This window comes from Chrysemys picta, chromosome 7, assembly GCF_011386835.1.
Source record: "Chrysemys picta bellii isolate R12L10 chromosome 7, ASM1138683v2, whole genome shotgun sequence".
In the NCBI taxonomy this organism is placed as follows: Eukaryota; Metazoa; Chordata; order Testudines; family Emydidae; genus Chrysemys; species Chrysemys picta.
In genome coordinates this window covers 124,919,699-124,943,733 of record NC_088797.1, presented here as the reverse complement: position 1 = coordinate 124,943,733, position 24,035 = coordinate 124,919,699, and the positions used below count along the sequence as shown (strand labels likewise).

At 51.6% G+C, this 24,035-nt stretch overlaps 1 protein-coding gene across 3 annotated transcripts in view; it reads left to right on the top strand.

Moving 5' to 3' along the window:
* Positions 1-2,349: 2,349 nt before the first annotated feature.
* The window catches only part of AS3MT (arsenite methyltransferase), a 41,343-nt gene continuing 19,657 nt past the window's right edge, over positions 2,350-24,035 (top strand). For 2 of the 3 annotated variants that reach the window (XR_010589343.1, XM_065552619.1), the window contains exons 1-10: positions 2,356-2,474; positions 3,401-3,441; positions 5,519-5,646; positions 6,496-6,646; positions 7,584-7,720; positions 11,969-12,038; positions 13,259-13,340; positions 15,290-15,421; positions 17,638-17,780; positions 18,464-18,598. Coding sequence is in view for 2 of the 3 variants with exons in the window: in XM_065552619.1 (XP_065408691.1) it covers position 2,474; positions 3,401-3,441; positions 5,519-5,646; positions 6,496-6,646; positions 7,584-7,720; positions 11,969-12,038; positions 13,259-13,340; positions 15,290-15,421; positions 17,638-17,780; positions 18,464-18,598 (1,020 nt within the window). In the remaining variant the exon portion in view is untranslated. Of the gene's footprint in view, positions 2,475-3,400; positions 3,442-5,518; positions 5,647-6,495; positions 6,647-7,583; positions 7,721-11,968; positions 12,039-13,258; positions 13,341-15,289; positions 15,422-17,637; positions 17,781-18,463; positions 18,599-24,035 lie in introns of all 3 variants that reach the window. The other variant, XM_065552618.1, reaches the window with a different exon arrangement.

The following is a 24,035-nucleotide window of genomic DNA, read 5'->3' as shown; positions in this document are numbered from 1 at the left end:
GTGCACGTGAGCGCTTACGCCGGCAAAACTTATGTCGCTGGTGTAGATGTGGCCTGACTTCGGGTACCCATCTGTTGCCTATCCCAGGAAATGGTGGATCATTAAAGTTAATGGAAAGACATTAAGACATCCCAGCTAGAGTTTCTTCCATTCTGAATAACCATGAGTAAGGCTGTATGTCTGTCACGGATTCCGTGACTTTCTGTGACCTCTGCAGCGGCCGGTGTGGCTGGCTCCAGGGCTGCCTGAACAGCTCGGGCAGCCCTGGGACAGCAGCAGTTTGGGTGTGGGAAGGTGCTGTGGGCTGGGGTAGCGGGGTGGGGTGCAGGGCGATGCTTACCTCTGTGGGGGCGCTCCCCAGAAGCGGCCATCATGTCCCTGCAGCTCCTAGGCAGAGGGGTCAGGGGGCTCTGTGTGCTGCCCCTGCCTGCAGGTACCGCCCCTGCAGCTCCCATTGGCTGCAGTTCCCGGCCAATGGGAGCTGTGGAACCTGCGCTTGTGGTGGGGGCACTGCACGGAGCCCCCGATGCCTTTGCTCCCCCTAGGAGCTGCAGGGGCATGCTGGCTGCTTCTGGGGAGCTGTGAGGAGCTGGGTAGAGAGCCTGCCAGCGCCGCCAACCCTCCCCCCCCCCCAGCAGCAGTCCCAGCCCCCCCGCCCCAGGACCAGTGGGAGTCCTAGGCTGTGTGCTGCCGCCCCCCCCCCCCCCCCGCCCGCGTATCAGCAGTGGTCCTGGGTTGTGTGCTGCCACCTGCCTCCCCCCAGCACCCGCAGCGCCCCTGGACCATCCCAGCAGAGCACCCGCAGCCCCTTGGCCCAAGTTTTAGTCAGGGGTGTATAGTACAAGTCATGGACAGGTTATGGGCCGTGAATTTTTGTTTACTGCCTGTGACCTGTCCATGACTTTTACTAAAAATACCCGTGACTAAAACGTAGCCTTAACCATGAGTCACGGTGCCAGGAGAGACAAAAAAATGGGGAAAGGGAAAGGAAGACTTGAAACTGAAGTCTTCCAGAAACTGAGGGACAGGCTGTAGGCGGGATGCGCTCTGTGAAATGGTGGATCCTCTATATAGTTAGGGGGTATGCTGGGATCCTTCAAAGGCAATAGGTAGTTTGTATGAGAAAAGGGATTTTATCTACAATGGAAGCATACAGTCTGAAGTTTCCTCTTCATGTTTATTTGCTGTATAACTTGTACATGTTTGCTTCCCTTACTATTTTGTCATTGAGTTTGTGGTTATTCTATTAAATGAACTTTTTGTTTATTTTTTACCCCCAAGCAGGTCTCTGTTGTGCAAACTGTTAGGGGGTGTGTACCAAAGTACACTGATATCTGGGGGCTGGTTTCACACCTTCAGGGATGTTGAACCAGAGGGGAAAAGGCTGAAGGTCTGGCAGTTAAGAACTTGGAAGGTCAGATTTGGGGAGACCTGGGATTAAGGGCTGTTGGTGTTACCCTACAAGGAGTAACGAGGCTGCTGGAAGTCGGGGTGAGACCTTGTGTTTGTGGGCTGGCTACTGGGATCTGAGCCATAGCTGCATTAAGGCACCCCAAGGTTACAGGGCAGGTGCTGACAGTACCCTTTACATGTCTGAGTGAACCCCAAAATGTCACAACATGCCTGTTGGCTCCAAGGTGCCACATCACCACCACCACCACCACCTTTCCAGTAGATGAGGGAGGACTGGATTCCCTCCAGACACCATCACCAATGTTCCTAACTCAGCCATGGCATCATTGCAAAGCACCACAGGCTGCTTCATTGCCTGGGGTGAATGTGCTTCCTATGCCCAGAAAACCAGCGCCCCGGGCTGGGATCTCCTTGGTGTGTTCTGGGGTGTGAAGAATAGGGTCGGTGGGCTGGCCCATCCCGCTCAATCCTGCCCTTGGGTGCCTGGCAGTGGCTGGGGCGTGAGGTCACCTGGTCCCAATTCCCCACTGACTCACGCTGAAGCCAGGGGCGGGGGGCATGGGAGGGGAGTGCAGAATGGGCCCCTCGCCTGGGGGGCGAGCCCAGCTCGCGCCGAGCACCTGCCCCACTGTGCTGCAGGGACGGGGGGGAACCACAAGGAACCACATCACCACATGGCACGTGGCAGCTTTGGCACGGTGCTCACGGAGCCGGACAGCCCAGCGCGCGGGGCTGGGTGAGACGGGGGGGGGAACGAGGGGCTGGGGAACAAAGGGGGCGGGGCCATGAATGGGGTTGGGGGCGGGGGAACAAAGGGGGTGGGGCTAGGAAGGGGTTGGGGGCGGGGCGGGAGAACAGGGGGCGGGGTTATGAAGGGTTGGGGGCGTGGCGGGCTCATGCTGGCAGGGAGATGGGCGGGAGGGGGAGCGACTCCCTGGAGGGTTCCTTAGCTCCACCCCCTCCGGAAGCGGAAGTCCCGCTTCTCTCGTAGCCCGCCCCGGAGCCCAGCGCGGGGCGGGGGCAGGGTCCGCTGTCCGTCAGTGCCGCAGCAGCCGCGAGCAGTACGCGCCGCTGGGGGCGGGGCCCGGGCCCTCCAAGCGCCCTCTGGGGGTCGCCTGGGGGCATTTCGCCGGGGGCGGGGTCTTTGGGTGGAGGAGGGGGTCTTGGCGGGGCGGGGTCTCTGGGGGGAGGGGGTCCCAGCAGGACAGGGTCTCGGGGTGGGGGAGGGTCTCTGGGGGTCCCAGCAGGACAGGGTCTCGGGGTAGGGGAGGGTCTCTGGGGGGAGGGGGTCCCAGCAGGACAGGGTCTCGGGGTAGGGGAGGGTCTCTGGGGGGAGGGGGTCCCAGCAGGACAGGGTCTCGGGGTGGGGGAGGGTCTCTGGGGGGAGGGGGTCCCAGCAGGACAGGGTCTCGGGGTAGGGGAGGGTCTCTGGGGGGAGGGGGTCCCAGCAGGACAGGGTCTCGGGGTCCCAGCAGGACAGGGTTGGGGGAGGGTCTCTGGGGGGGGAGGGGTTGTCTTGCGGGCTAGGGGTTTGCCCCCCAGGAGGTGTTGCGGGGTCCCCCCAGCGCAGCATTCCCCTGGGTGGTTAGGGGTGCTTGCTTGGTGCCACTCTCTATGTGGGCTCAAGGCTGCTGGGCCGCCCGGGGGGTGGCAAGTGGGGCAATTTGGCCTGGGCCCCGCGAGCCCTGGCCGAGAATCCCTTTCCTCACCCGGCGGCGGTCTGGGTCTTCGGCGGCTGGGAGCCCTTCAGTCGCTCTGGGTCTTTGGCGGCATTTTGGCAGTGGGTCCTTCAGTGCTGCAGAGCGACTGAAGCCCCCCCCCCGCCGCTGAAATGCCACCACCGCACACTCGGAGCGCCGCCCGGTGACTACAAGCTCCCCCGCTTTGCCCCAGGCCTCCTGAATCCTCTGGGCGGCTCTGCGAGGCTGGCACCCCTCACTGTAGCATCAGGTCCCCTGACTCAGGCTTCTGGTTGTTCTCCTTGCAGTGGCTGCCCCATCTGGAGAGCAGATTTACAGAGAGGTGCAGGTAAGAGCGGGGATGAAGGAGCGGGCACTGGACTGGAGCTTGCCCCATTGACTCCAGCTGCCCTCCCCGCCCCCCAAACGTTACACCTGAGCCATAGGCAGCGCCTTGCTCTTGTGTTCGGGGAGGCTGGGCGCGAATACCGGAAGTTCCCTAGGAGTGGGAATGGGGCTTGGACTGTGGCCCCGCCTTCTGCTCTGCTTCCGCTTGTCCTCTTCTCCCCCAGGCTGCCCCACTCCACCTCTTCCTATCCCTGCTTGCTCCTCTCCTTCACCAAGGTCCCGCTGGCCTGCTGCTCGCGCCTCTCCAACCCCTCCCCCGACGAGGCACAAGCAGCAGGTGGTGGGGGAGGCCTTGGGGGGGAAGAGGCCACGCGCTAGTGGATTGCGGCAGGGCCACAGTCTGGGTGCCGGTGGCTCCCCTACTTCTTGGGAGCTTCCGGTAGTGGCGCTCCAAAGGCAGCGGGGCCGGCCCGCCTCCAAAGGGAGGTGCACCGCATCCAGCATTTCTTGCCCTGTTTGGGGAGGCCCAGCCCCCGCAAGCCTCTTATACCTGAGCCCTGGTTATAGCAGCATGCAAAGTGCTCCCTCCCTGATGGAATACATCCGAGAATACTGAAGGAGCTAACTGGCTGTTAGTGACTATCTTCGAAAGCTCATGGAAGACAGGAGAGATTCCAGAGGACTGGAAGAGAGCAAATATAGTGCCCATGTATTTAAAAAAAAAAAGTGTGTGTGGGGCGGGGGGAATGAAGACAACCTGGAAAATTACAGATCAGTCAGCTAGCTTCAGTATTCAGAAAGATAATGGAACAAATAATCAAGTAGTCAGTTTGCAAACAGGTAGAAGATAAAGGGACAAGTAACAGCAAGAACAAATCATGTCGAACTGACCTAACAGCTTTCTTTGACAAGGTAACAAGCCTCGTAGATAGGGAGGAAGCGGTAGACGTGGTATATCTTGACTTTAGTAAGACTTTTCATACTGTCGCTCATGACCTTCTCATAAACAAACTAGGGCAATACAAACTAGAGGGAGTTATAGAGTGGGTGCATAACTGGTTGGAAAACCGTTCCCAGAGAGTAGTTATCAGTGATTCACAGTCAAGCTGGAAGGGCATAATGAGTGGGGTCTGGCAGGGATCGGTCCTGGGTCCGGTTCTTTTCAATATCTTCATCATTGATTTAGATAATGGCATAGCGAGTACACTTATGAAGTTTGAGGATGATACCAAGCTGGGAGGGGTTGCAAGTGCTTTGGAGGATAGGATTAAAATTCAAAATGATCTGGACAAACTGGAGAAATGGTCTGAAGTCAATAAGATGAAATTCAATAAGGACAAATGCAAAGTACTCCACGTAAGAAGGAACAATGAATTGCACACATACAAAATGGGCAATGACTGCCTAGGAAGGAGTATTGCGGAAAGGGATCCGGGGGTCATAGTGGATCACAAGCTAAATATGAGTCAACAGTGTCACTCTGTAACAAAAAAAGCAAACATCATTCTGGGATGTATTAGCAGAGCTGTTGTAAGCAAAACATGAGTAGTAATTCTTCTGCTCCACTCCATGCTGATAAGGCCTCAACGGGAGTATTGTGTCTTGTGGCACATTTCAGGAAAGATGTGGACAAATTGGAGAAAGTCCAGAGGAGAGCAACAAAAATGATTAAAGGTCTAGAAAACATGACCTATGAGTAAAGTAATGCACATTGGAAAACATAATCCCAACTATACATATAAATGAAGGGGTCTAAATTAGTGTTACCACTCAAGAAAGAGATCTTGGAGTCATTGTGGATAGTGCTCTGAAAACATCCACTCAATGTGCAGCGGCAGTCAAAAATGCTATCGGAGTGTTGGGAATCATTAGGAAAGGGATAAAAACTAAGACAGAAAATATCATATTGCCTCTATATAAATCCGTCGTACGCCCACAGCTTGAATACTGCGTGCAGATCTAGTTGACCCTGCAAAGAGGAGCAAGAGTAACCCCGGGGTGGGGGCAGGGCGATAACTAGAATCCGTAGGCTCTGGTGGGCTATGGAGACATACGGACTTTTTGTGTTCCCATCTCAGGATTATTATGGTAAAGAGTTGCAGAAATCAGAGGATCTGCAAACCAATGCCTGCGTCACCTTGGCCAGGCCTTTGCCCACGTTCATAAAGGAAGCTCTGAAGTGTGTCCACGATGATGTTGTGTCAAGGTAAAGAATTGACAATTGACGCTCTAATAGCGCTTCACTCACTGAAACCGCCTCGGCCCAGTGGAGTCGCTCTATCCAGAGAATACAATGGGGAAGAAAGTAGCCAGTTCATCCTTGTACGTCTCTCATAATTTCCCAGCTGGAGGCAGCCTACCTCCACCACAGTCCTTGAGGCCTGGAGGTTGCCAGCTCAAAGGAGAAATTCCTGCCAAAAAGCAGAGGCAGAGAGAAACAAATTAATGCAGAGAACAAATTAATGAGAGAGAAACAAATGAATGCAGTTTGGAGCTTTAAAATGAATCAGTTAATTCCAATCAACCTTCGTAACCATTTCTACACACAAAGTCATTAATTTAAAGTTACAATGAGCAGCAAATGTTAGGAAAAATTAACAGAAAGAACATTAAAGGTAAAAAGCTCCCCATAAACCCTGTCCATTCAAATCTGGAGATGAAAAGATAAGCTAATAGACATAAAACTGTCACTCTCCTTATAGTTCATATATCCCCGATCAGAAATCCATTAAAAACCTTTGCTCTAATCTCCAAGGTCTGGCTACAGGATGTTTGACCAGAAAACAATTTCCTTGGCCTGTCATTTTCTTTGTTCACCAAAAGCCTTTGGGCACATCACACATCTGAGTGCCTCAGTTTGCCCAATATAAAATGGCGATAAGCAGCGAGGCTTAATTAATACATATCTGCATATGTGAGTTGGGTGTTCCTGATGATTTGCTCTCCATGACACGTTTTCATCCATCCCATCTGAAAATGCCCTTCCCTTGCATGCTGAGGTGTGGTGAGACCCTGTGGTTCCAGAATCACTGATCTTGAGAGTTTCTTCCCTCAGGTATTATGGCTGCGGTCTGGTGATCCCAGAGTGCCTGGAGACCTGTTGGATATTGGATCTGGGGAGTGGCAGTGGCAGGGATTGCTATATGCTGAGTAAACTAGTTGGGGAGAAAGGGCATGTCACTGGAATAGACATGACCGACGCCCAGGTATGTTTCCGAATTGAATAGTGGTAATCAAAGTCCGGGTCTTTATCTTCATGGCTCTCAGCTTTGGAAGCGAAAATAACTTCTTCCCACCAAGGCGGAACTGCATGGTTCTTAGAGTTCAAAGTTGATCCTTTGGTATATGGGGACTGTCCGGTGTAGGGGGTTCAGCTGTATGCAGATAGTAACCTTAGCTATTTGCTTTTAATAATCTTATCTTCATGCAAGCTACAAGGTTTAATGCAGTGCACGTGTGGGTCGGGTTTAAATACCCGTAATGCAAGGCACTGAATGATTGTTTTTTAGCTTCTTGGTCATTGAGAATCCTGCCTTTGATAGAGTCACTGAGAGAAGTAATTTCCCCACTCTCAGCTTCTTCTAGCCCTGTTAGAGACCAGTGTGTGGAAATGGGGTAAATGTATTTTGCCATTTATCGTTTCACTCCTTCCACCTTCCAGACCATCACGCAGCATGCGATATCCTGTACGGGGGGGGATGCAGGGATAATACCCTGCACCATCAGGCATGAGACACTGGTATGAGTGCTGGTCTCTTGCCGACCTTCCCAGGGAGTGCTGTGGTGAAGACAACGTGCACAGCCCCTTGCTGGGCTCTACATTGATCAAAAGTCTTTGCCAGTCCCACGCTTTGTTGATCAAATAGAGACACTCCCCACCCACCCTATCCCTGGCCAGTACGAGACTTGGTCTTGCCATTTGTTGGTCTCTGTATGGAATGCCGTCTGTTCTTCTTTGGCCAGGAGATTTGGTAGCCATGATCTAGGACTCAAAATGGCTGGGGTTGGGGGGAAATAAAGGGAGATGCTTAGGGGCCTAATGAGAATATGTGGGCCCTCTGGCGCATGAAAGGGAAGAGACTTTAGAAACACCTTATAGAGTTTATGTAGTTTTCAGCCTGCTTGTTTGTTTCCCTCCTCCAGGTAGAAGTGGCAAAGAAGCACATTGACTATCACATGAAGAAATTTGGCTACCAGGTGCCTAACGTGGACTTCATCCATGGCTACATGGAAAAGCTGGGAGATGCTGGCCTTAAAGACGAGAGTTATGATATAGTTATGTGAGTACCATTCTCAGAGCTCCTGCAGGGGTCTATACAATAGGTTAGGTACTTGTTTCTTGTGCATCAGTGAATCATGTCCCTACCCAAAGTTTTAACTCTTTGGGTTTCAGTTCAGGGATGTACGCTGAAGAAATGTACCATAAGCACTAATCTGAGGCCTGGGTACCTGGCTGGAGTTTTGTGTCATTCAAACAAACAGTGCCCACAGAAAGGACAGGTGGCTGGATCCAGTCAAACTAAAAAATGAAACATAGTCTCAAACCGTGTGGGGTCTCAGAGCCCAGGATAGGGCTGGGGATAGGAGGCAGATCAGACTTGTTCCATTTATTGATGCGTCTAATCGAATGTCCTTGACCCTTGTCCAACAGAGTCACTGGCTTTAGCTGTAATTATTGAAGGGAAAATGCCAAGTTAACATCTGGCCCAAAGAAGTTTAACAGAATATAAGATGACTAGAAATGTCCCTGCGTTTGATTTCCTTTTTTCAGGTGCTCAATGGAAACAGTTTTGTGTTAGCATTTAAACAGCCCTAAGTCTGCAGTGTTTGCAGCAGGGACACTACAGCATTGGGTTAGTACATGAGGATCAGAAAGTAAAACTGACTAGACGCACACGTTAAATTGGCCAGACTGGTTTCACTGTCCATGGGATGCAGTAAATAAAGGGCCGGCCAAAAGGGTGAAAAATGATCTGATGCTTCATTTTTAGTAATTTCAGGTGATGGTATTACCCAAGGGCACAAGTTAGGAGGGGTTGGGGAGGGCGGGAGTCCCCCCCTCCCCCGAGTTTCGTACAAGAGGTGTGCAAGCTCCCAGGTGGAGCTCTTAACTACAGCACAGCATTAGTGTGAAACGTAAGTTCTGCAGAGGGGAGGTGCCCCTGGGGCAGGGAGTCAGTATTTTGTTTACAGACAGAGGCAGGGTGATTAAGATAAGAAAGGGCTGGGGATTAAATTAAGGATCTGGAAGTTTAGCCTGTAAAAGAACAGGAGTACTTGTGGCACCGTAGAGACTAACAAATTTATTTGAGCATAGGCTTTCGTGGGCTACAACCCACTTCGTCGGATGCATAGAATGGATCATATAAGAAGAGTATATATATACGTACAGAGAAGATGTCATACCAGTTCTAAGAGGCTAATTAATTAAGACGACCCATTATCATCAGGAAAAAAACTTTTGTAGTGATAATCAAAATGGTCAATTAAAAGAGGAATCCGTCTGGGGGGGGGAGGGGTTGTTTTAGAGGGAACACGGGTCTCAGAAAAAATACAGCAAAGCACTGAGCCTAGCTTGTATTCAGAAAAGGGGGAGATTTGGGGGTGTAGGTGAAAAGAAGGGGTCAGACCCAGGGAACAGTGTATAGAGAAGTTCCCGCTCTATCTGTGGTACTTATGTGGCCCCATCACTATAGTATCTGAGGCTGCACCTCACAATGTCTAATCTATTTCCCTCCCAGCCCCTCGCTGAGGTAGAGCAATGCTATTATCCCCATTTTACAGATGGGGCACTGAGGCACACACAGACTAAAGGCCAGATTTTCAAAGGTATTTAGGCACCTAGTGAGAGTTTCAAATGCACTTAGAAGGTTAGGTGCTTTGTAAACCCCATTAGATGCCTAGCTGCATCTTTGGGTGCCTAAAAACGTTTGAAATTCTGTCCTTAAAGCACTGGCCTGGGGTCAGAGAGGAAATCCAATGGGGGGGGGGGGGTAGAACCCAGGTCTTTCAGGGCTAGCTCCCTATCCAGCCCCTCTCTCCCTCCCTGTGCTGCAAAACCAAGAGGACTTTGATAGATGGGAGCAAAACCAAGGCGGCCAGTTCTCTGAAAGGGTCCCAGGATGGATGCCGTGGTTGACAGCACGAAAAGCAGCACCGAGGTTAGGAAGGATGGAGAATGAGAGGAAATCACTTAACTCCCGAGGGGTGACAGGTTCTCCCCATCCTGGGCTGTACAGCAATGGCTCCTGTGCAATTTTACATTTTAACTGGAAACCATTTTGTTCAGTCATTTTTTGTTGAGTTTGATAAAAGGAAGGAATGAGACAGGGCTGTATGAGTATCAGATGTGTGTATGCCTCAAATTCTTAGGGTCTCGGCTGTATTCAGGCCAATTCCAGAACAAAGAACAGAAACTGCATCCACGGAGTCCATAAAGTCAACGATTATTGTCATGATTTGTGTTATTCACTGGGCACCATCTGTGTGCTCGGCACTGTTCAGAATATGCCCTGAGCCAAGGCATGTAAGCTGTGTAACTCTGGATAAGATGGCTCAGATAGCTAAGTATGAAGTGTATAGTTATTGACCACACTGTGATGTTTATATCTATGAGTGGAGGCACTGATGACAATAGAAGTTTTAGTTGATTAAGGACTAGAAGATTTGACCCTCCAACTTTCTTTCTAAAGGAAGAGCTGCCCAGAGGTCCCATGCCTGTTTATTTTCCTTTCCTGCCTGCAGTGGCCCTGATACACCTCAAAAGTCTATTTTTTTTCCTCAACTTTAAAATATAGAGTTTTCTTGGTGTTTGGTTTTAAATATTCTCCTGTGAGAATTGCAACTCAGGCGCTGTAGTGTTGTGTTTAAGAGCCTTCTGGAAAGTAACTAGCCTTTAAACAGAAGTAAAAGCAGTGCTGCCAACTCTCATGATTTTGTCATGAGACTCATGATAATTGTTTTCCTTAAAGCCCCAGCTCCTGGAGTCAGGTGGATATGTGATGATTTCAGCCTTCATTCTTAAAGAAAATGAAGTTTCTAGTCCTTGTGGCTGTGGAGAAAGCTTCAAAATGTGACCCCAGTGCACCCTAAAGGCTCAAAAAGCAGAAGGCAAATAAAAAGAACCCCAAATCTGTTATTTTTACATAATCTCATGATTTTTGGTGATCTTGGCTCAGGATTTTTGAACATTTGGGATTGGCAATACTGTGAAAGTGACTTGAAAGTGTCAGTTTCACTCCTGTTTAAGGCTAGTTTCTAGTCTAGTATTTGTAGTGAGGTAACTCCCAGAGGTGAAAGTAAGCCGGTACGGGGCGGTGCGATGTACTGGTAAGAAAGTGGTCGCTAGTACGGGCCGGTACACAGCTGACGATAAAGTGCTGCCGCAGCAGCGCTTTAAGCACCGTACCGGCCGGGCCGCTGACGGGGTGGGGGGGGAAGGGGCAGCTGTCCCGGGGCCTGGCGATTTAAAAGGGCCCGGGGCTCCCAGCGAACACTGCTGCTAGCCTGGGGTTCCGGTGGCGATTTAAAGGGCCTGGGGCTCCGGCTGTTAACCCGGCAGCGGCTGGAGCCCCAGGCCCTTTAAATCACCACCGGAGCCCCAGGCAGCGCAGGCTGTACAGAGCTGAAGGGCTGGCTGGGGGAGTCTGGCCCCAGCCCTGCCCCTTCCACCTGAGGCCCCGCCCCTTCCAGGGGCCCAGAGCTGCCCCCCCACCTTGCTCGGGACGCTGGCTGCCCTGCATACTGGTAAGTCCTTTAAGTTACTTTCACCCCTGGTAACACCTCTAGAGCCCCAAGCAGATGCAGTCTAAGCTCATGGGGCCTTGCCCCTAGTACAGAGGTGGGCAAACTACGGCCCACGGGCCACATCCGGCCCGCGGGACTGTCCTGCCCCACCCCTGAGCTCCCGGCCAGGGAGGCTAGCCCCCGACCCCTTCCCTGCTGTCCCCCCTCCCTCGCAGCCATGCTGCCGCGCGGGGAGCACTCTGGCCCAGGGCTCCTGCTGGGCTGCGTGGCTTGCGCCCGCCCACCTCCCAGGCTTTCCAATAAGCCAGTCCTGCCACGCTGAGTGGCATGGTAAGGGGGTGGGGAGCGGTGGGGTTGGATAAGGGATAGGGAGTCCTGGGGGGCAGTTAGGAGACAGGGAGCTGGAGGCGGTTGGATGGGGTGGAGGTTCTGGGGGGTGGGGGGAGCCGTCAGGGTACAGGTAACCGGGGGGTTGGATAGGAGTGGGAGTCCTGGGGGGCCTGTCAGGAGGCAGGGGTGTGGATAGGGGTCTGGGCAGTCGGGACAGGGAGTGGGGGGTGGGAGGGTGAAAGCCTGGAGCCTTGCTGAAGGGTGGCTGAGGACCCTCCAGTCTCCTTTGGGGATGTGAAAGGTGTCCAGGCATCTGTTACTCCTGCCAGTGGTCCAGATCAAAAGCTGCGGCCCAGCTGCAAGGTCAGGCCTAGCCATTTGTTCTAGCCTGACTAAAACCCACATTGCTTTCCTCCTCCTGGTGCCTCACTGGGCTTTTATCTCCTGTCTAGCTCAAACTGCGTGATTAACCTCTCGCCTGATAAGAGAGCAGTCCTGCAGGAGACCTATCGAGTGCTAAAGGTAACCCCAGAGCAGGGCATGCGCTGTGTGTGTGTGTGAGAGAGAGATCATGATGGGGTTTGGGGAGCAACACTGGATCCCATCCTGCCTTTTGGGGTGCGAGGGGTCAACAGACAGGCAGCAAAACACAACACAGGCCCAGAGAGACTTCCATATGAGGAGAGAAGAAGAATTCTGGGGATGAGAGAGCAGGGAGGGAAAGGGAGATCCTGGCTTCATTGAAGTCAGTGGGAGTTTTGCCTTTATCTTCAAGCTGGCAGGATTTCACCCTGCATGACAGTAGGGAGGCAATAGAGATACTCAGACTAACAATGGGCATCTGTTCTCCCATTGTTATAAACCAGGGGGGCGACCAGTGACACAGAACAACAACACATGAAAGATTGGCATACTTTTTAGCATAATGATCAGTTAACTTGCAGAAATCATTGCCACAAGATATCACTGAAATCAAGAGCTTAGGAGAGTCCAAGAAACGGATAAATGTTTATATGAATGATGAAAGGAGAAGCCAGCTGCTAACTGATGAGTGGGTGATGAGCGACTCCCTTTCTAGGCAGATTGTTCCGTAACTGTCCATTTTCCCACCTTCCTCTGAAGCAGTGGTACTGGCCACTGCCAGAGACGGGATACTGGTCTAGATGGACCATTGGTCTGATGCAGTGTAGTGACTGCTTTGCTCCCTTGCTCTCCTTTTGTCCATGTCCTCTCCACCATCAAATAGTAGATCACAATTGGAAGTCTTTGCCCATGGGGCCCAGATGGGCAGGTTGAGGGGGTGCCCCAGGACTGGGCCAGCAGGGGGTGCTGCAGGGCAGGATTGGCTGTATTGCCAGAGCTGTCAGGGAATCTTGCCCAGCACCTGTCTGCAATGTGCCTGTGATCTCAGCCCCTCCGTCCCCGAGCACCATGTTCACACTCAGCTTATGAAACAAAATGAGGGTGATGGTGGAATTTAATCTGGGTAGAGCCAAAGGTGGTGGGGGCAGAGGGGTTGTTGCTCTTAATTGATTACCTTGGAGACCTTGACTCATTGGGCTGTCTGAGTGCGCTGGCCAGGAATACTCGGGAGACACAATAGCTCTGGGATAGACAATCGCGTTGCTGGCAAGGCAGCCCCAGCCGAGCTGCCCTGTCTGTGTTCTCTGGCAAACGCTGTCCCTATCAGGGGCTGGTGTCATTTTTAGTTCTTGCTGTGGCTAAGCATTGCTCTTTTCCAGGCTGGCGGAGAGATGTATTTCAGCGATGTCTATGCCAGCTGTGACCTGCCTGAGGACATCAGGAAACACAGGGTCCTCTGGGGTGAGTGATTTTCTTACCTGACCTGAGGCAATGAGGACTAGTGGTGTGAGCTGGAGGCTGGGAGTTAGGAATCTGGTTAGAAGGATCCCCTCCCCACATGCTGCCTCTTGTGTCCCAGGTGCCTGGGAACCTGAACTGATACCCTTAAACTTTCCCGAATGATATCTCTACCCAGAACTGATAGAATTTCCCAGAATGCCCTGTCCCATCATGCACTGCGGCTCACTAGGGCTGTCAAATGATTAAAAAAATGAATCGTGATTAATCGCGCTATGTCAAACAATAATAGAATACCATTTATTTAAATATTTTTGGATGTTTTCTACATTTTAAAATATATTGATTTCAGTTACAACACAGAATACAGAGTGCACAGTGCTCACTTTATATTTATTTTTTATTATAAGTATTTGCACTGTAAAAAGCAAAAGAAATAGTATTTTGCAATTCACTTAATACAAGTACTGTAGTGCAGTCTCTTTATCATGAAAGTTGAACTTACAAATGTAGAATTATGTACAAAAAAACTGTATTCAAAAATAAAACAATGTAAAATTTTAGAGCCTGCAAGTCCACTCAGTCCTACTTCTTGTTCAGCCAGTCGCTCAGACAAACAAGTTTGTTTACATTTGTAGGAGATAATACTGCCTGCTTCTTGTTTACAATGTCACCTGAAAGTGAGAACAGGCGTTCTCGTGGCACTGTTGTAGCCAGCATTGCAAGATATTTATGTGACAGATGCGCTAAAGCGTCATATGTCCCTTCATGCTTCAACCATTCCAGGGGACGTGTGTCATTGCTGATGACAGGTTCTGCTCGATAACAATCCAAAGCAGTGTGGACCAACACATGTTCATTTTCATCATGAGTCAGATGCCACCAGCAGAAGGTTGATTTTCTTTTTTGGTGGTTAGGGTTCTGAAGTTTCCTTATCGGAGTATTGCTCTTTTAAGACTTCTGAAAGCATGCTCCACACCTTGTCCCTCTCAGATTTTGGAAGGCACTTCAGATTCTTAAACCTTGGGTCGAGTGCTATAGCTATTTTTAGAAATCTCACATTGGTACCTTCTTTGCGTTTTGTCAAATCTGCAATGAAAGTGTTCTTAAAATGAACAACATGTACTGGGTCATCATCTGAGACTGCTATAACATGAAATGTATGTCAGAATGTGGGTGAAACAGAGCAGCGGACATACAGTTCTCCCCAAAGGAGTTCAGTCACAAATTTAATTAATGCATTATTTTTTTAACAAACGTCACGAGCATGGAAGCACGTCTTCTGGAATGATGGCCGAAGCGTGAAGGGGCGTACGAATGTTTAGCATATCTGGTACGTAAATACCTTGCAGTGCTGGCTACAAAAGTGCCATGCAAATACCTGTTCTCACTTTCTGGTATCATTGTAAATAACGAGGGCAGCATTATCTCCTGCAAATGTAAACAAACTTGTTTGTCTTAGCGATTGACTGAACAAGAAGTAGGACTGAGTGGACTAGTAGGCTTTGAAGTTTTACTTTGTTTTGTTTTTGAGTGCAGTTATGTAACACAAAAAACTACATTTGTAAGTTGCACTTTCACAACAAAGAGATTGCACTACAGTACTTGTATGAGGTGAATTGAAAAATACGATTTCTTTTGTTTATCATTTTTATAGTGCAAATATTTATAATAAATAATACACATTGTGATTTCAGTTACAACACACAATACAATGTATATGAAAATGCAGAAAAACATCCAAAATATTTAATAAGTTTCAATTGGTATTCTATTGTTTAACAGTGCGATTAAAACTGTGATTAATCACAAATAATTTTTTTGAGTTAATTGCGTGAGTTAACTTCGATTAATCGACAGCCCTATTAAAAACCTGACAGCAGGCTGTGTGCCACTCACTTTGCCCTGGCGTGGCTGGCTGCACGATGCGTGTAATTACTCTGTGATCATAGGCGAGTGCCTGGGAGGAGCCCTGTGGTGGAAGGACCTCTACAGAATTGCTGAGGAAGTTGGATTCTGCCCACCGCGCTTGGTGACCGCCAGCCGAATAACCATCAATAACAAGGAACTGGAGAGCGTTGTCGGTGAGTGAGTGCCATGGGCAGAGCATTGACCCCTGGTCCGCCCTAGCAGTACGGGCTGGGGTTCCATGGTCCTGCTCTAGGATAAAGCAAAGTGGTGTAGCCTCAGGCAGGAAGAGTCTGTCTACCAGACATACCCCGGAAGCCCCACTGATGGACCAGGGCCCCCACTGCGTTTGGCTCTGTAAAAACACAAAATAAAAAGGCGGTCCCTGCCCCGCAGAGCTTGCAATCTATATGTGCTGTCGTCTGCAGCAAATGAGCGGGGAGCGTGCCATTGACCACAACCTCAGCGAGCCTTGACTTCGTTTGATAGCACCGAGACTAGACCTTGCTGTGGGCGATAGGAAACGTAAATGTAGAAAAGAGACAATTGGGGCTTTTTTTTTTTTTTAAAGCCCAAGAATAGAAAAGACTAAATACTCCAGCCCATAATACGGCTGTGAGAAAGCACAGGATGACCCAGAGCAATGTGCTGTTTGTCTCTAGCAACAAGTTTGCCCTTCCACAGCACCCTTTGTCCTAGGATCTCAGATCACCTTCCAGGCAGCAATTCTGCCTCTCGGCACCCCGAGAGGTAGGTAGGGATCACTCCAGCCCTCCGTGGAACTCAGCGAGGTGTGGAATGGAATGCGGCCGCTGTTTAAAGTTTGCTTCCATTCTCTGACAAGAGGGACCTATCATGAGGGGCCATGTTTGGGGGTCAGTGCTTCCAGATCCAAACTGCTGGCTTTTCTAGCTGCTAGCCCTGCAAACTTAGCCTGGGATCTGAGAGTCACATGGGGCGATTTCCCTCTCACACATCACTAACAGTAAGAATGAAGTGACTGGAGTTTAATGAACAATGGTACTGATGCGTGAGGCTTGCCGCTGGAGTGTGATCCCCTCCAAGACCCTAGGTACGTACTCAGGCGGCTCGTCCGTCCCACCACAGCTATGCATACTCGGTGCGTGCTCATCTCCCTGAGCTGGAAATGACACTTCCCAGCTGCTGTGCAGATGTCCCCTTAGAAGTACTTGAGTTGCATAGCAGCTTTCTCACTAGTCTGCCATCTCTGTTCTATGCAGTTCAGGCCCTAGACCAGTGGTCACCAACCGGTCGAATGTGATTGACTGGTTGATCCTAGAGACTCTCCCAGTTGATCGCGATCTCTGGTGGTGTAGCGGGTCTGCTGCTAAGGCAGGCTCACTCCCTCCCTGCCCCGGCCCCACACCGCTCCCGGAACCGGCCAGTGCAGCCCTGCGGCCCCATGGTGGGAGAGAGGGAGAGAAAGGGCAGGTGTCTTATCATGCTGCTCCTGCCTGCAAGCACTGCCCCTGTAGCTCCCATTGGCTGGGAATGGGGAAGTGTAGCCAATGGGAGCTGAGGTGGGTGGTGCTGGCAGAGAGGGGCAACACCTGGAGCCATGTGCCCCCCCCCCCCCCTCCCGGCCACAGGGGCGTGTTGGCCCCTTCAGAAAGCCTGCCTTAGCCTTGCTGCGCTGCCGCCTGGGAGCCTCCCATAGTAAGTGCCGCCTGGTGGGAGGCCGTACCTCAGCCCTGAGCCCTCTCCCAGAGCTAGCACCTCAAACCCCCTCCTGTACCCCAACCCCCAGCCCTGAGCCCCCGCCCAGAGCCTGCGCCCCAAACCCCCTTCTTCAACCCTGCCCCAGCCGTGACCCCCCCACCCAGAGCCAGCACCCCAACGCCATCCCTGACCGCCTCCCAGAGCCGACCCGCTCCTGCACCCAAACTCCCTCCCAGAGCTTGCAATCTACCTCACCCCCTCCTGCACCCTTACCCCCTGCCCCAGGCTCAGTCCAGAGCCCCCTCCCACACTGCGAACCCCTCGGCCCCAGCCCAGAGCCCACACCCCCTCCAGAACCCCAACCCGGTGAAAGTGAGTGGGGGGGGGTAGATCCTGGGTTGCCCTTAAATTAAAAAAGTGATTTGGGGCATAAAAGGTTTGGAGACCACTGCCCTAGACTGTGGCCTGGGAGAGATGGGCACTGATCCCACCTCTGCCCCAGTTTCATCAGGTGACCAATGGCAAATCACTACCTCACTCTGTACCTCCGTTTCCCCATCTGTAAAAAGGGGACAGTGATATTGCCAGACTCCCAGAGGCGCTGGGTGGAGAAATCCCGTAGTACTGAGAAGATGCTTCATGACTGTGGTGCTGGGAGAGGTGGGTTAATACTGAACTAAACACTGTAAGATCACCTGGTGTTTGCTTTCAGGTGACTGTCAGTTTGTCTCTGCGACTTTCCGTCTCTTCAAAGTACCCAAGAAAGGCCCGGCCGAGCGATGCCAGGTCATTTACAACGGCGGGATCACTGGGCATGAGAAAGAGCTGGAGTTTGATGCCAATTTCACATTCAAGGTACAGGGAAGCCCCCCAGGCGTAGTTAATCGCCATGCCTGTGTCCGCTTTACTGCACCTCCACGCTGGATCTCCAAGCCCAGAGCTCGTGGCTCGGCTTACGCTTCCCCTTCTGCACTCTGTGATGGCAGCATGGCATCGCCTGCTGCTCAGCAGCCCTGTACAGAAGGGGCCTCGAGCAGAGGGGGTCCTAAATACAGCAACGCAGCTTTATCCTGTATCGTGGAAACACTCAACGCAGGGGAAGAGTGGCAGGGAATGGCGAGAGGTTGGCCAGACACGGGGTGGCTGTTCCAGATGGCGGGAGCTGCAGAGAAGAAGGCTCTTGCGCCACTAGCGGCAAGTTTGTGTGATGGGACCGAGAAGAGGCCAGCACAGGATGAATGGGGAGGAGAGTAGAGAGGCCAGGCCTGTGGTTTTGATCGGGGCAAATCAAAGGAGGGCCTGGGGAAAAGAAGCAGCGTGATTCTGAATTAGATCCCAAAGTGACTGTGAGCAGTCAGTGGGGTTGTTTGCAGAGCTGCTGCGCTGGGGGGACTCCTGCTTCGATGGCTTCCCTTCAGCATTGCAAACGCTCATGCCCCTAGCCCGCTCCCCCTCTCACTACAGAGCTGGCAGCGTGGTGGGTGCTGGGTCCTGCCGCGTTCTTCTCGGCTGTGTGTGACATCCCCTCTGTTTCCCAGGAAGGGGACGTCGTGGAAGTGGATGCAGAAACTGCAGCCATTTTACGGAGCTCCAGGTTTGCTGAGGAGTTCCTGATCCGACTGGCTGCAGGGAGGGCGCCGGCACCTGGGGGCTGTTGTCCTGCAAAAGCAAAGGTTAGTGACAAGCTTAGTGACTAGGATGATCAGAGGAATGGAAAAACTATCGTATGAAAGGAGACTAGAGGAGCTTGGGTTGTTTAGTCTGACAAAGCGAAGGCTGAGGGGGGATATGATTGCTATCTTTAAATATATTAGAGGGATTAATACAAGGGAGGGAGAGGAATTATTCCAGCTTAGTACTAATGTGGATACGAGAACGAATGGATATAAACTGGCCGTGGGGAAGTTCAGGCTTGAAATTAGACGAAGGTTTCTGACCGTCAGAGGGGTGAAATATTGGAACGGCCTTCCGAGGGAAACGGTGGGGGCGACGGACCTGTCTGGTTTTAAGATTAAGTTAGATAAGTTTATGGAGGGAATGGTTTAATGGTAAAACATAGTAGTCAAGGAAAACCAAGCAATGGTAGGTAAATAGTAAAATGGCTAACAGGGGTCAGGCTGGAGACTCTTGCCTATATGCTTGGGGTCTTACTGATCGCCATATTTGGGGTCGGGAAGGAATTTTCCTCCAGGGCAGATTGGCTGAGCCTCTGGTGGTTTTTCGCCTTCCTCCGCAGCATGGGGCAGGGATCACTAGCAGGAGGGTCTCTGCCGATTGAAGTCACTAAAAACAGGATTGGGGACTTCAACAGCAGAGTCCAGGGAAGGGGTAGGGACGGTTTTATGGCCTGCAGCATGCAGGGGGTCAGACCAGATGATCATAATGGTCCCTTCTGACCTTAAAGTCTATGAGTCTATGAGCTGGGCAGCTGCTATACCTAAGGGTCTCCCTGTTCATGCCACATGGGCAGATTTTCCTGGCTTCAGTGTCCCTGCTTCATATGACATGTGCCAGTGAATAATCCAGTTGAGGTCTGAATGGAGGCTGGTAGTGGGGAGAGTTCATGGCGTCAGCTGGTCCCATTGGATGTCCAGCTCCTGGCAAACTGGGACTGGCTCAGAGCAGAGCTGGGCCAAACCAACTCCCAGATTTTCCTTCCTTCCCCCTCCCTGTCCCATGTCTGGATGTGGGGCCCTTCCCAGCTCAGGTGTGGCCATGCAGAGCCCTACAGCAACCCAGTTAGCCAAGGCAGTTCTCCAAATCAAAGTCTGGTAGGAGCAAGGCTCTGAGTCAGCTTCTCTGGTGATAAGCAGGGCTAACCCCACTCTGGCTAACAGAGGGCGGTGGTTTGAAGCTGCACAGGGTCTGATGGATTAGGATGCAGGGGGAGGGAGTGCAAATGAAATACAATTTGCTCCATCCATGCGCAAACAAAAGAATTTATTCCAGGTGTGTCTAATTATATAAGATGTAAAACTGTGATCCTGGCCTCATGGGCCATTAAAGATCTTCTCATGGCCCTTTTAACAGGGCTGGGGTTCTTGACCCCAGTGCAATTTGATCCTGCTCCCCCATACAGTTCCTTACTTTTCCCCTGCTACATACATTGGATACAGCGTGCTTCATTTCCTTTAGTCCGTTCTTGTGCATTGTTTCTTGGGCTTTTTACTGGCAGCCACGTTCTGCCCCAGCGATGGCCTTTGTTTCCAGACCTCGGAGGAGGTTGTGGTTGAATTAGCTGAGACCCTCTGGAGGGTATTGTGGACATCAAAGAATGACTTCTCTCTGGCAGACCTGGCTCAGAGAAGGCCTCTCTTTTCAATCCAGAATTCAGTGCTGGGGAGAGGTGCCAGCCTGGCACCCTGATCTCTGCTGTTCTCCACTGAGCAGGTCCAGCACAGACTTCGGTGTGACTTGAAGGAGCCCTTCTAGGGGCCGGAAGGATTTTTTTCCAAGCTTCATTCCCTCCTTGGCTGCTCCACTGAGCCTGCCAACACAGGGACCTCTTGGGAAGGTGGGTGGTTTGCCCAGAAGCAGACACGTATCCTCCCTGTACAGCCAGGGGAGTGCAGTAGCGACTCTTAAGCAAATACAGCCTAAGCCCGTCTGCCATCCATGGCCTTGGCGGGGGGGGGAGGGGGGTGCGGGCATTATTCCCCCTTTGATCGAATCTGAGCTCCAGCCAGCCTAAAGAAAGTGCTGTGATTCGACTTAGGAAGCGTCTGCCTCTGTGGCAGTGGCTGGTGGGACGGGCAGAGAGCTCTTGGCATGTGTGTAAAGCCAGGACTGGGAATCCTCTTTGCTTTGGCAGGAGCCGGGGGGGGGGCCTGTGAGCAGAGAGGAGCTGCTTCCGGCTGAGCAGCACTCAGTCCTCGCTGTTTCGCTGCTCCCGTTGAACCTGCAAACAGTGTTACGGCTTCCTTGCTGAATTGCATTATTGATGCTCCCTGAACTAGAGTAAACACAGCCCCAGGGGCCCTCAAGGGAGTTACCCCAGCGGTGAATTGGGCTCATGGGGGAAGGAGATAGGAAATCCCTGCGATTATCTCTTGCTGGTGACTCAGCCGGGGGAGCTCTTCCCTCTCAGTGTGGACCCTATGACCTAGCCTAGTGGTAGCGGGTGCTGTCCCAATGCCAAAACTTGGTGCTAGGGGGCGCTGTGCTGCTGGAGATGCTAATAAACCCAAGGTCCTGACCAACAGTGCATCACAGAAGCCAAGGAATTTTTCCAAAGTACCAGAGTGTTAACCTCTGTATGGTGGGTTAATCACTGTCTACCTTGCAAAATTCCCCCTGTAATTTCAGTTGGCTACAGCATTCACTGTGAGATCCTCATGCGTTTGAATGTGCCGTTTGTTGTCAGTAGCTTCCGGTGTGGTGCTATGCTCTTGTTCGATGATGATAACAGTCGGCTGTGTGCATGTTCCCTCTGTGTGCTGCCCCGGCTCTGCACAGCAAACCCTGAGAGAACCCCCAAAGACCAGAGACTCTAATAAGGTACGAAGGAACCCAAGCCAGGTTATTGTTAAACGAAGCACAGTAAAAGTTTCTTATAGACTCTACAGGATATACTACGAATGTGTGTCCCCTGGCAATGGACTGGCTCAGTCAGTGGCGGGACTTTCCACTGCCCCCTAGGCCAGACAAAGACACGCACTTCGGGACTTACTTTTATACAGTTACAGGACAGATTACTCATCCCTACTGACGTATTGAGGTACAGCCTCTTGGCTTATTAGGGTGCTGTCTCCCCCTTTGATCATGTTGTTTCAAACAAACAGATCTATCCATCATGCTGTCCTTTTGACCATCTTTAAGATGCACCTGCCTGTTCCTTGTTATGTCTGTGGAATGTCCTTGTATCGGGCTGTCCAGGTGCCATCTTGGCACAAGTTCCTCTTATTAGCACTTATATGTGAATGCGCCTGCTTCTAACAACCCTCTTCTCGCCACCTTCTGTGAGCGGGGCCTGCCTCTGGCTCACAGCCCAGCTTTTGCTTAGTAATGCCTGGAAGTACTTTGGTTCAGGCTTCAAGCCTCAGACTGGGCCTCTGACACAAGAGTTTGTTTCAGGGCCTCATCTTACTACACCGTTAAAGCCTGAGGAGTTAATAGTGAAAGAGGTTTAAGTACAGGAATTAAGACTGTGATGCCAGCTTGGGATCCTTAAGGAGAAATGTTTAGGAGCATGTGAAACTGGGATGCTTTGCCAGGCGCTAATGCACATCTCTGAGCTGCAGGGAGGGGGAAATCAGAGTGCTGATCTGGAGTGAGGGAACCCCCCCCCCGCCCCCCGTTCTTTCAGATCGGTCATGGGAGGCGCAGGGCAGCACAAGGAGACTTTTCTGGAGCTCTGACTCGGGAGAGGGAGCTGAGAGGCCAATTCCCCAGTAACATGTGGCCCCATGTAGGAGGCTGTTGTTAATTTAGGGTTAGCGTGTGCTGTTTTTTTTTGCAGCATGCTCTTTCATTCCTGAAGGCCAGCTCCACCCACACCCCATGCAGATGCATATCCAGCTTGCTCATGGGAGGCTGACCCTAGCCTGCCAACCCTGACTCCACAGCGTAGAGCTGCTTTATCTGCTGAAAACTGCTCTTCTCCTCCTGTCACTTCCCTTCAGCCTGCAGATGGGCTGACGAATCCTTAGACCTGCGCGAGTCCGTGAAATGGGAATAATTGATAGGGGAAGATGATAAAGCCAAGCAGCTGCGTGTCCTAGAAGTGTGGCCTTGGGTGTGCTGGGGGAGGGGAGAATGTTCTTCTCATTCTCCAAGCAGGAGATGTTTTTCAGATGAAGGGCTGTACTGGAGGGAGGTTTGTTTGCAGTGATGTTCTGTAGGCTCCGTCCTCCTTATAACGACCTGCCATTGGGCACTTAAAGCAAAGGGGCCCGTTTGCCAGCAGAGCAGGGCCCTGAGGTTCACAGCAGAACTGTACCTGGCCTACCCCGATGGAGGGACTCACCCTCAACTGAACGGCACTCGCTAGGCAGAGAACATGGGTTCCAAAGCCCCAATGAGTTGAGAGAGGCTGGGGACAGGTACTTGCACCTGGTGGTGTGGGCCCTGTTTAAGGGTCCTAGACACCATTTGACCCTTCCCCTCTCCACGGTATAATAAAAGAGCTAATTTAGACTCCATTGAGAGTCTTGTTACACTGCAGACCTGAAATCACTGATACCTAGGTCTAAGTATTAGACTTACTTTGGGACAGTGTGTGTATTGCAAGTATGCACCAGCAGTGAGGCTCCCCCACTCTCAGTTGTAATCACTGAGAGCTGTGTTAAGTGGGGGGCCGTGAAGACATCTTGGCGAGTGGCTGGTGGAGAGGGCCAGAACTGAGCCCTGCAGAGAGGTGCAGCAATCGACTGTTGGGGTGACGAGTGAGTGCCTGAGCAGGGGAGTGTGTAAGGGTGCCTCCTGACATCCTCCCCTCCCCCCCCTGACTTACACACAGGGTGGGAGGTGAACTCTGCGGATGAACCTCTGAGCTCTGGAGCTGCACTGGCCAAGGACAGCAACTGTGAGTGGGGTGCAGAGAAGGGACGGGCACGTTTGGGTTGCTGGACTTAAGAACCTGAAGGCTCATGGTTTACGTTTCTGAGCCCTAGTTGCAGTGTTTTCTCAAATGAAAGCTGTTACTTCTCTCCTTTTATTAAAAGGTTTTGGTACACTCAGACTCTGTGCTTGCGAGAGGGGCAGTATTGCCTCTTAGAGGCGCCCAGGGGGTGCTGTGTAATTGTCCCAGGTCACTGGGTGGGGGCTCGAGCCGGTTTTGTGTTGTATTGTTGAAAAGGAACCCCTAGATACCGAACCCGGCCCTGGTTACTGCCGGCTCCACCTGGCAGAAGGGTTACACAAGCATTGCATATATCGATCACGCTATCTTCATTGCAACCTTCCTCCCTTTGTTGTCATTTCTTACATTTCTTTAATTTAGGGCCTGACCCCGGAGTGGTGAGCCGATGGGAGTTGAGGCACTAAGTGCCTAGCAGATCTGAACCTCGCTTTTCAGGGCAGGGACCGTATTGGGGTTTCGTGGGGTAAAGCACTGTGCAGGCCAGGAGCTGCATGGAAATATTTAACCGATTGTCCTTTTCTTTTCTTTTC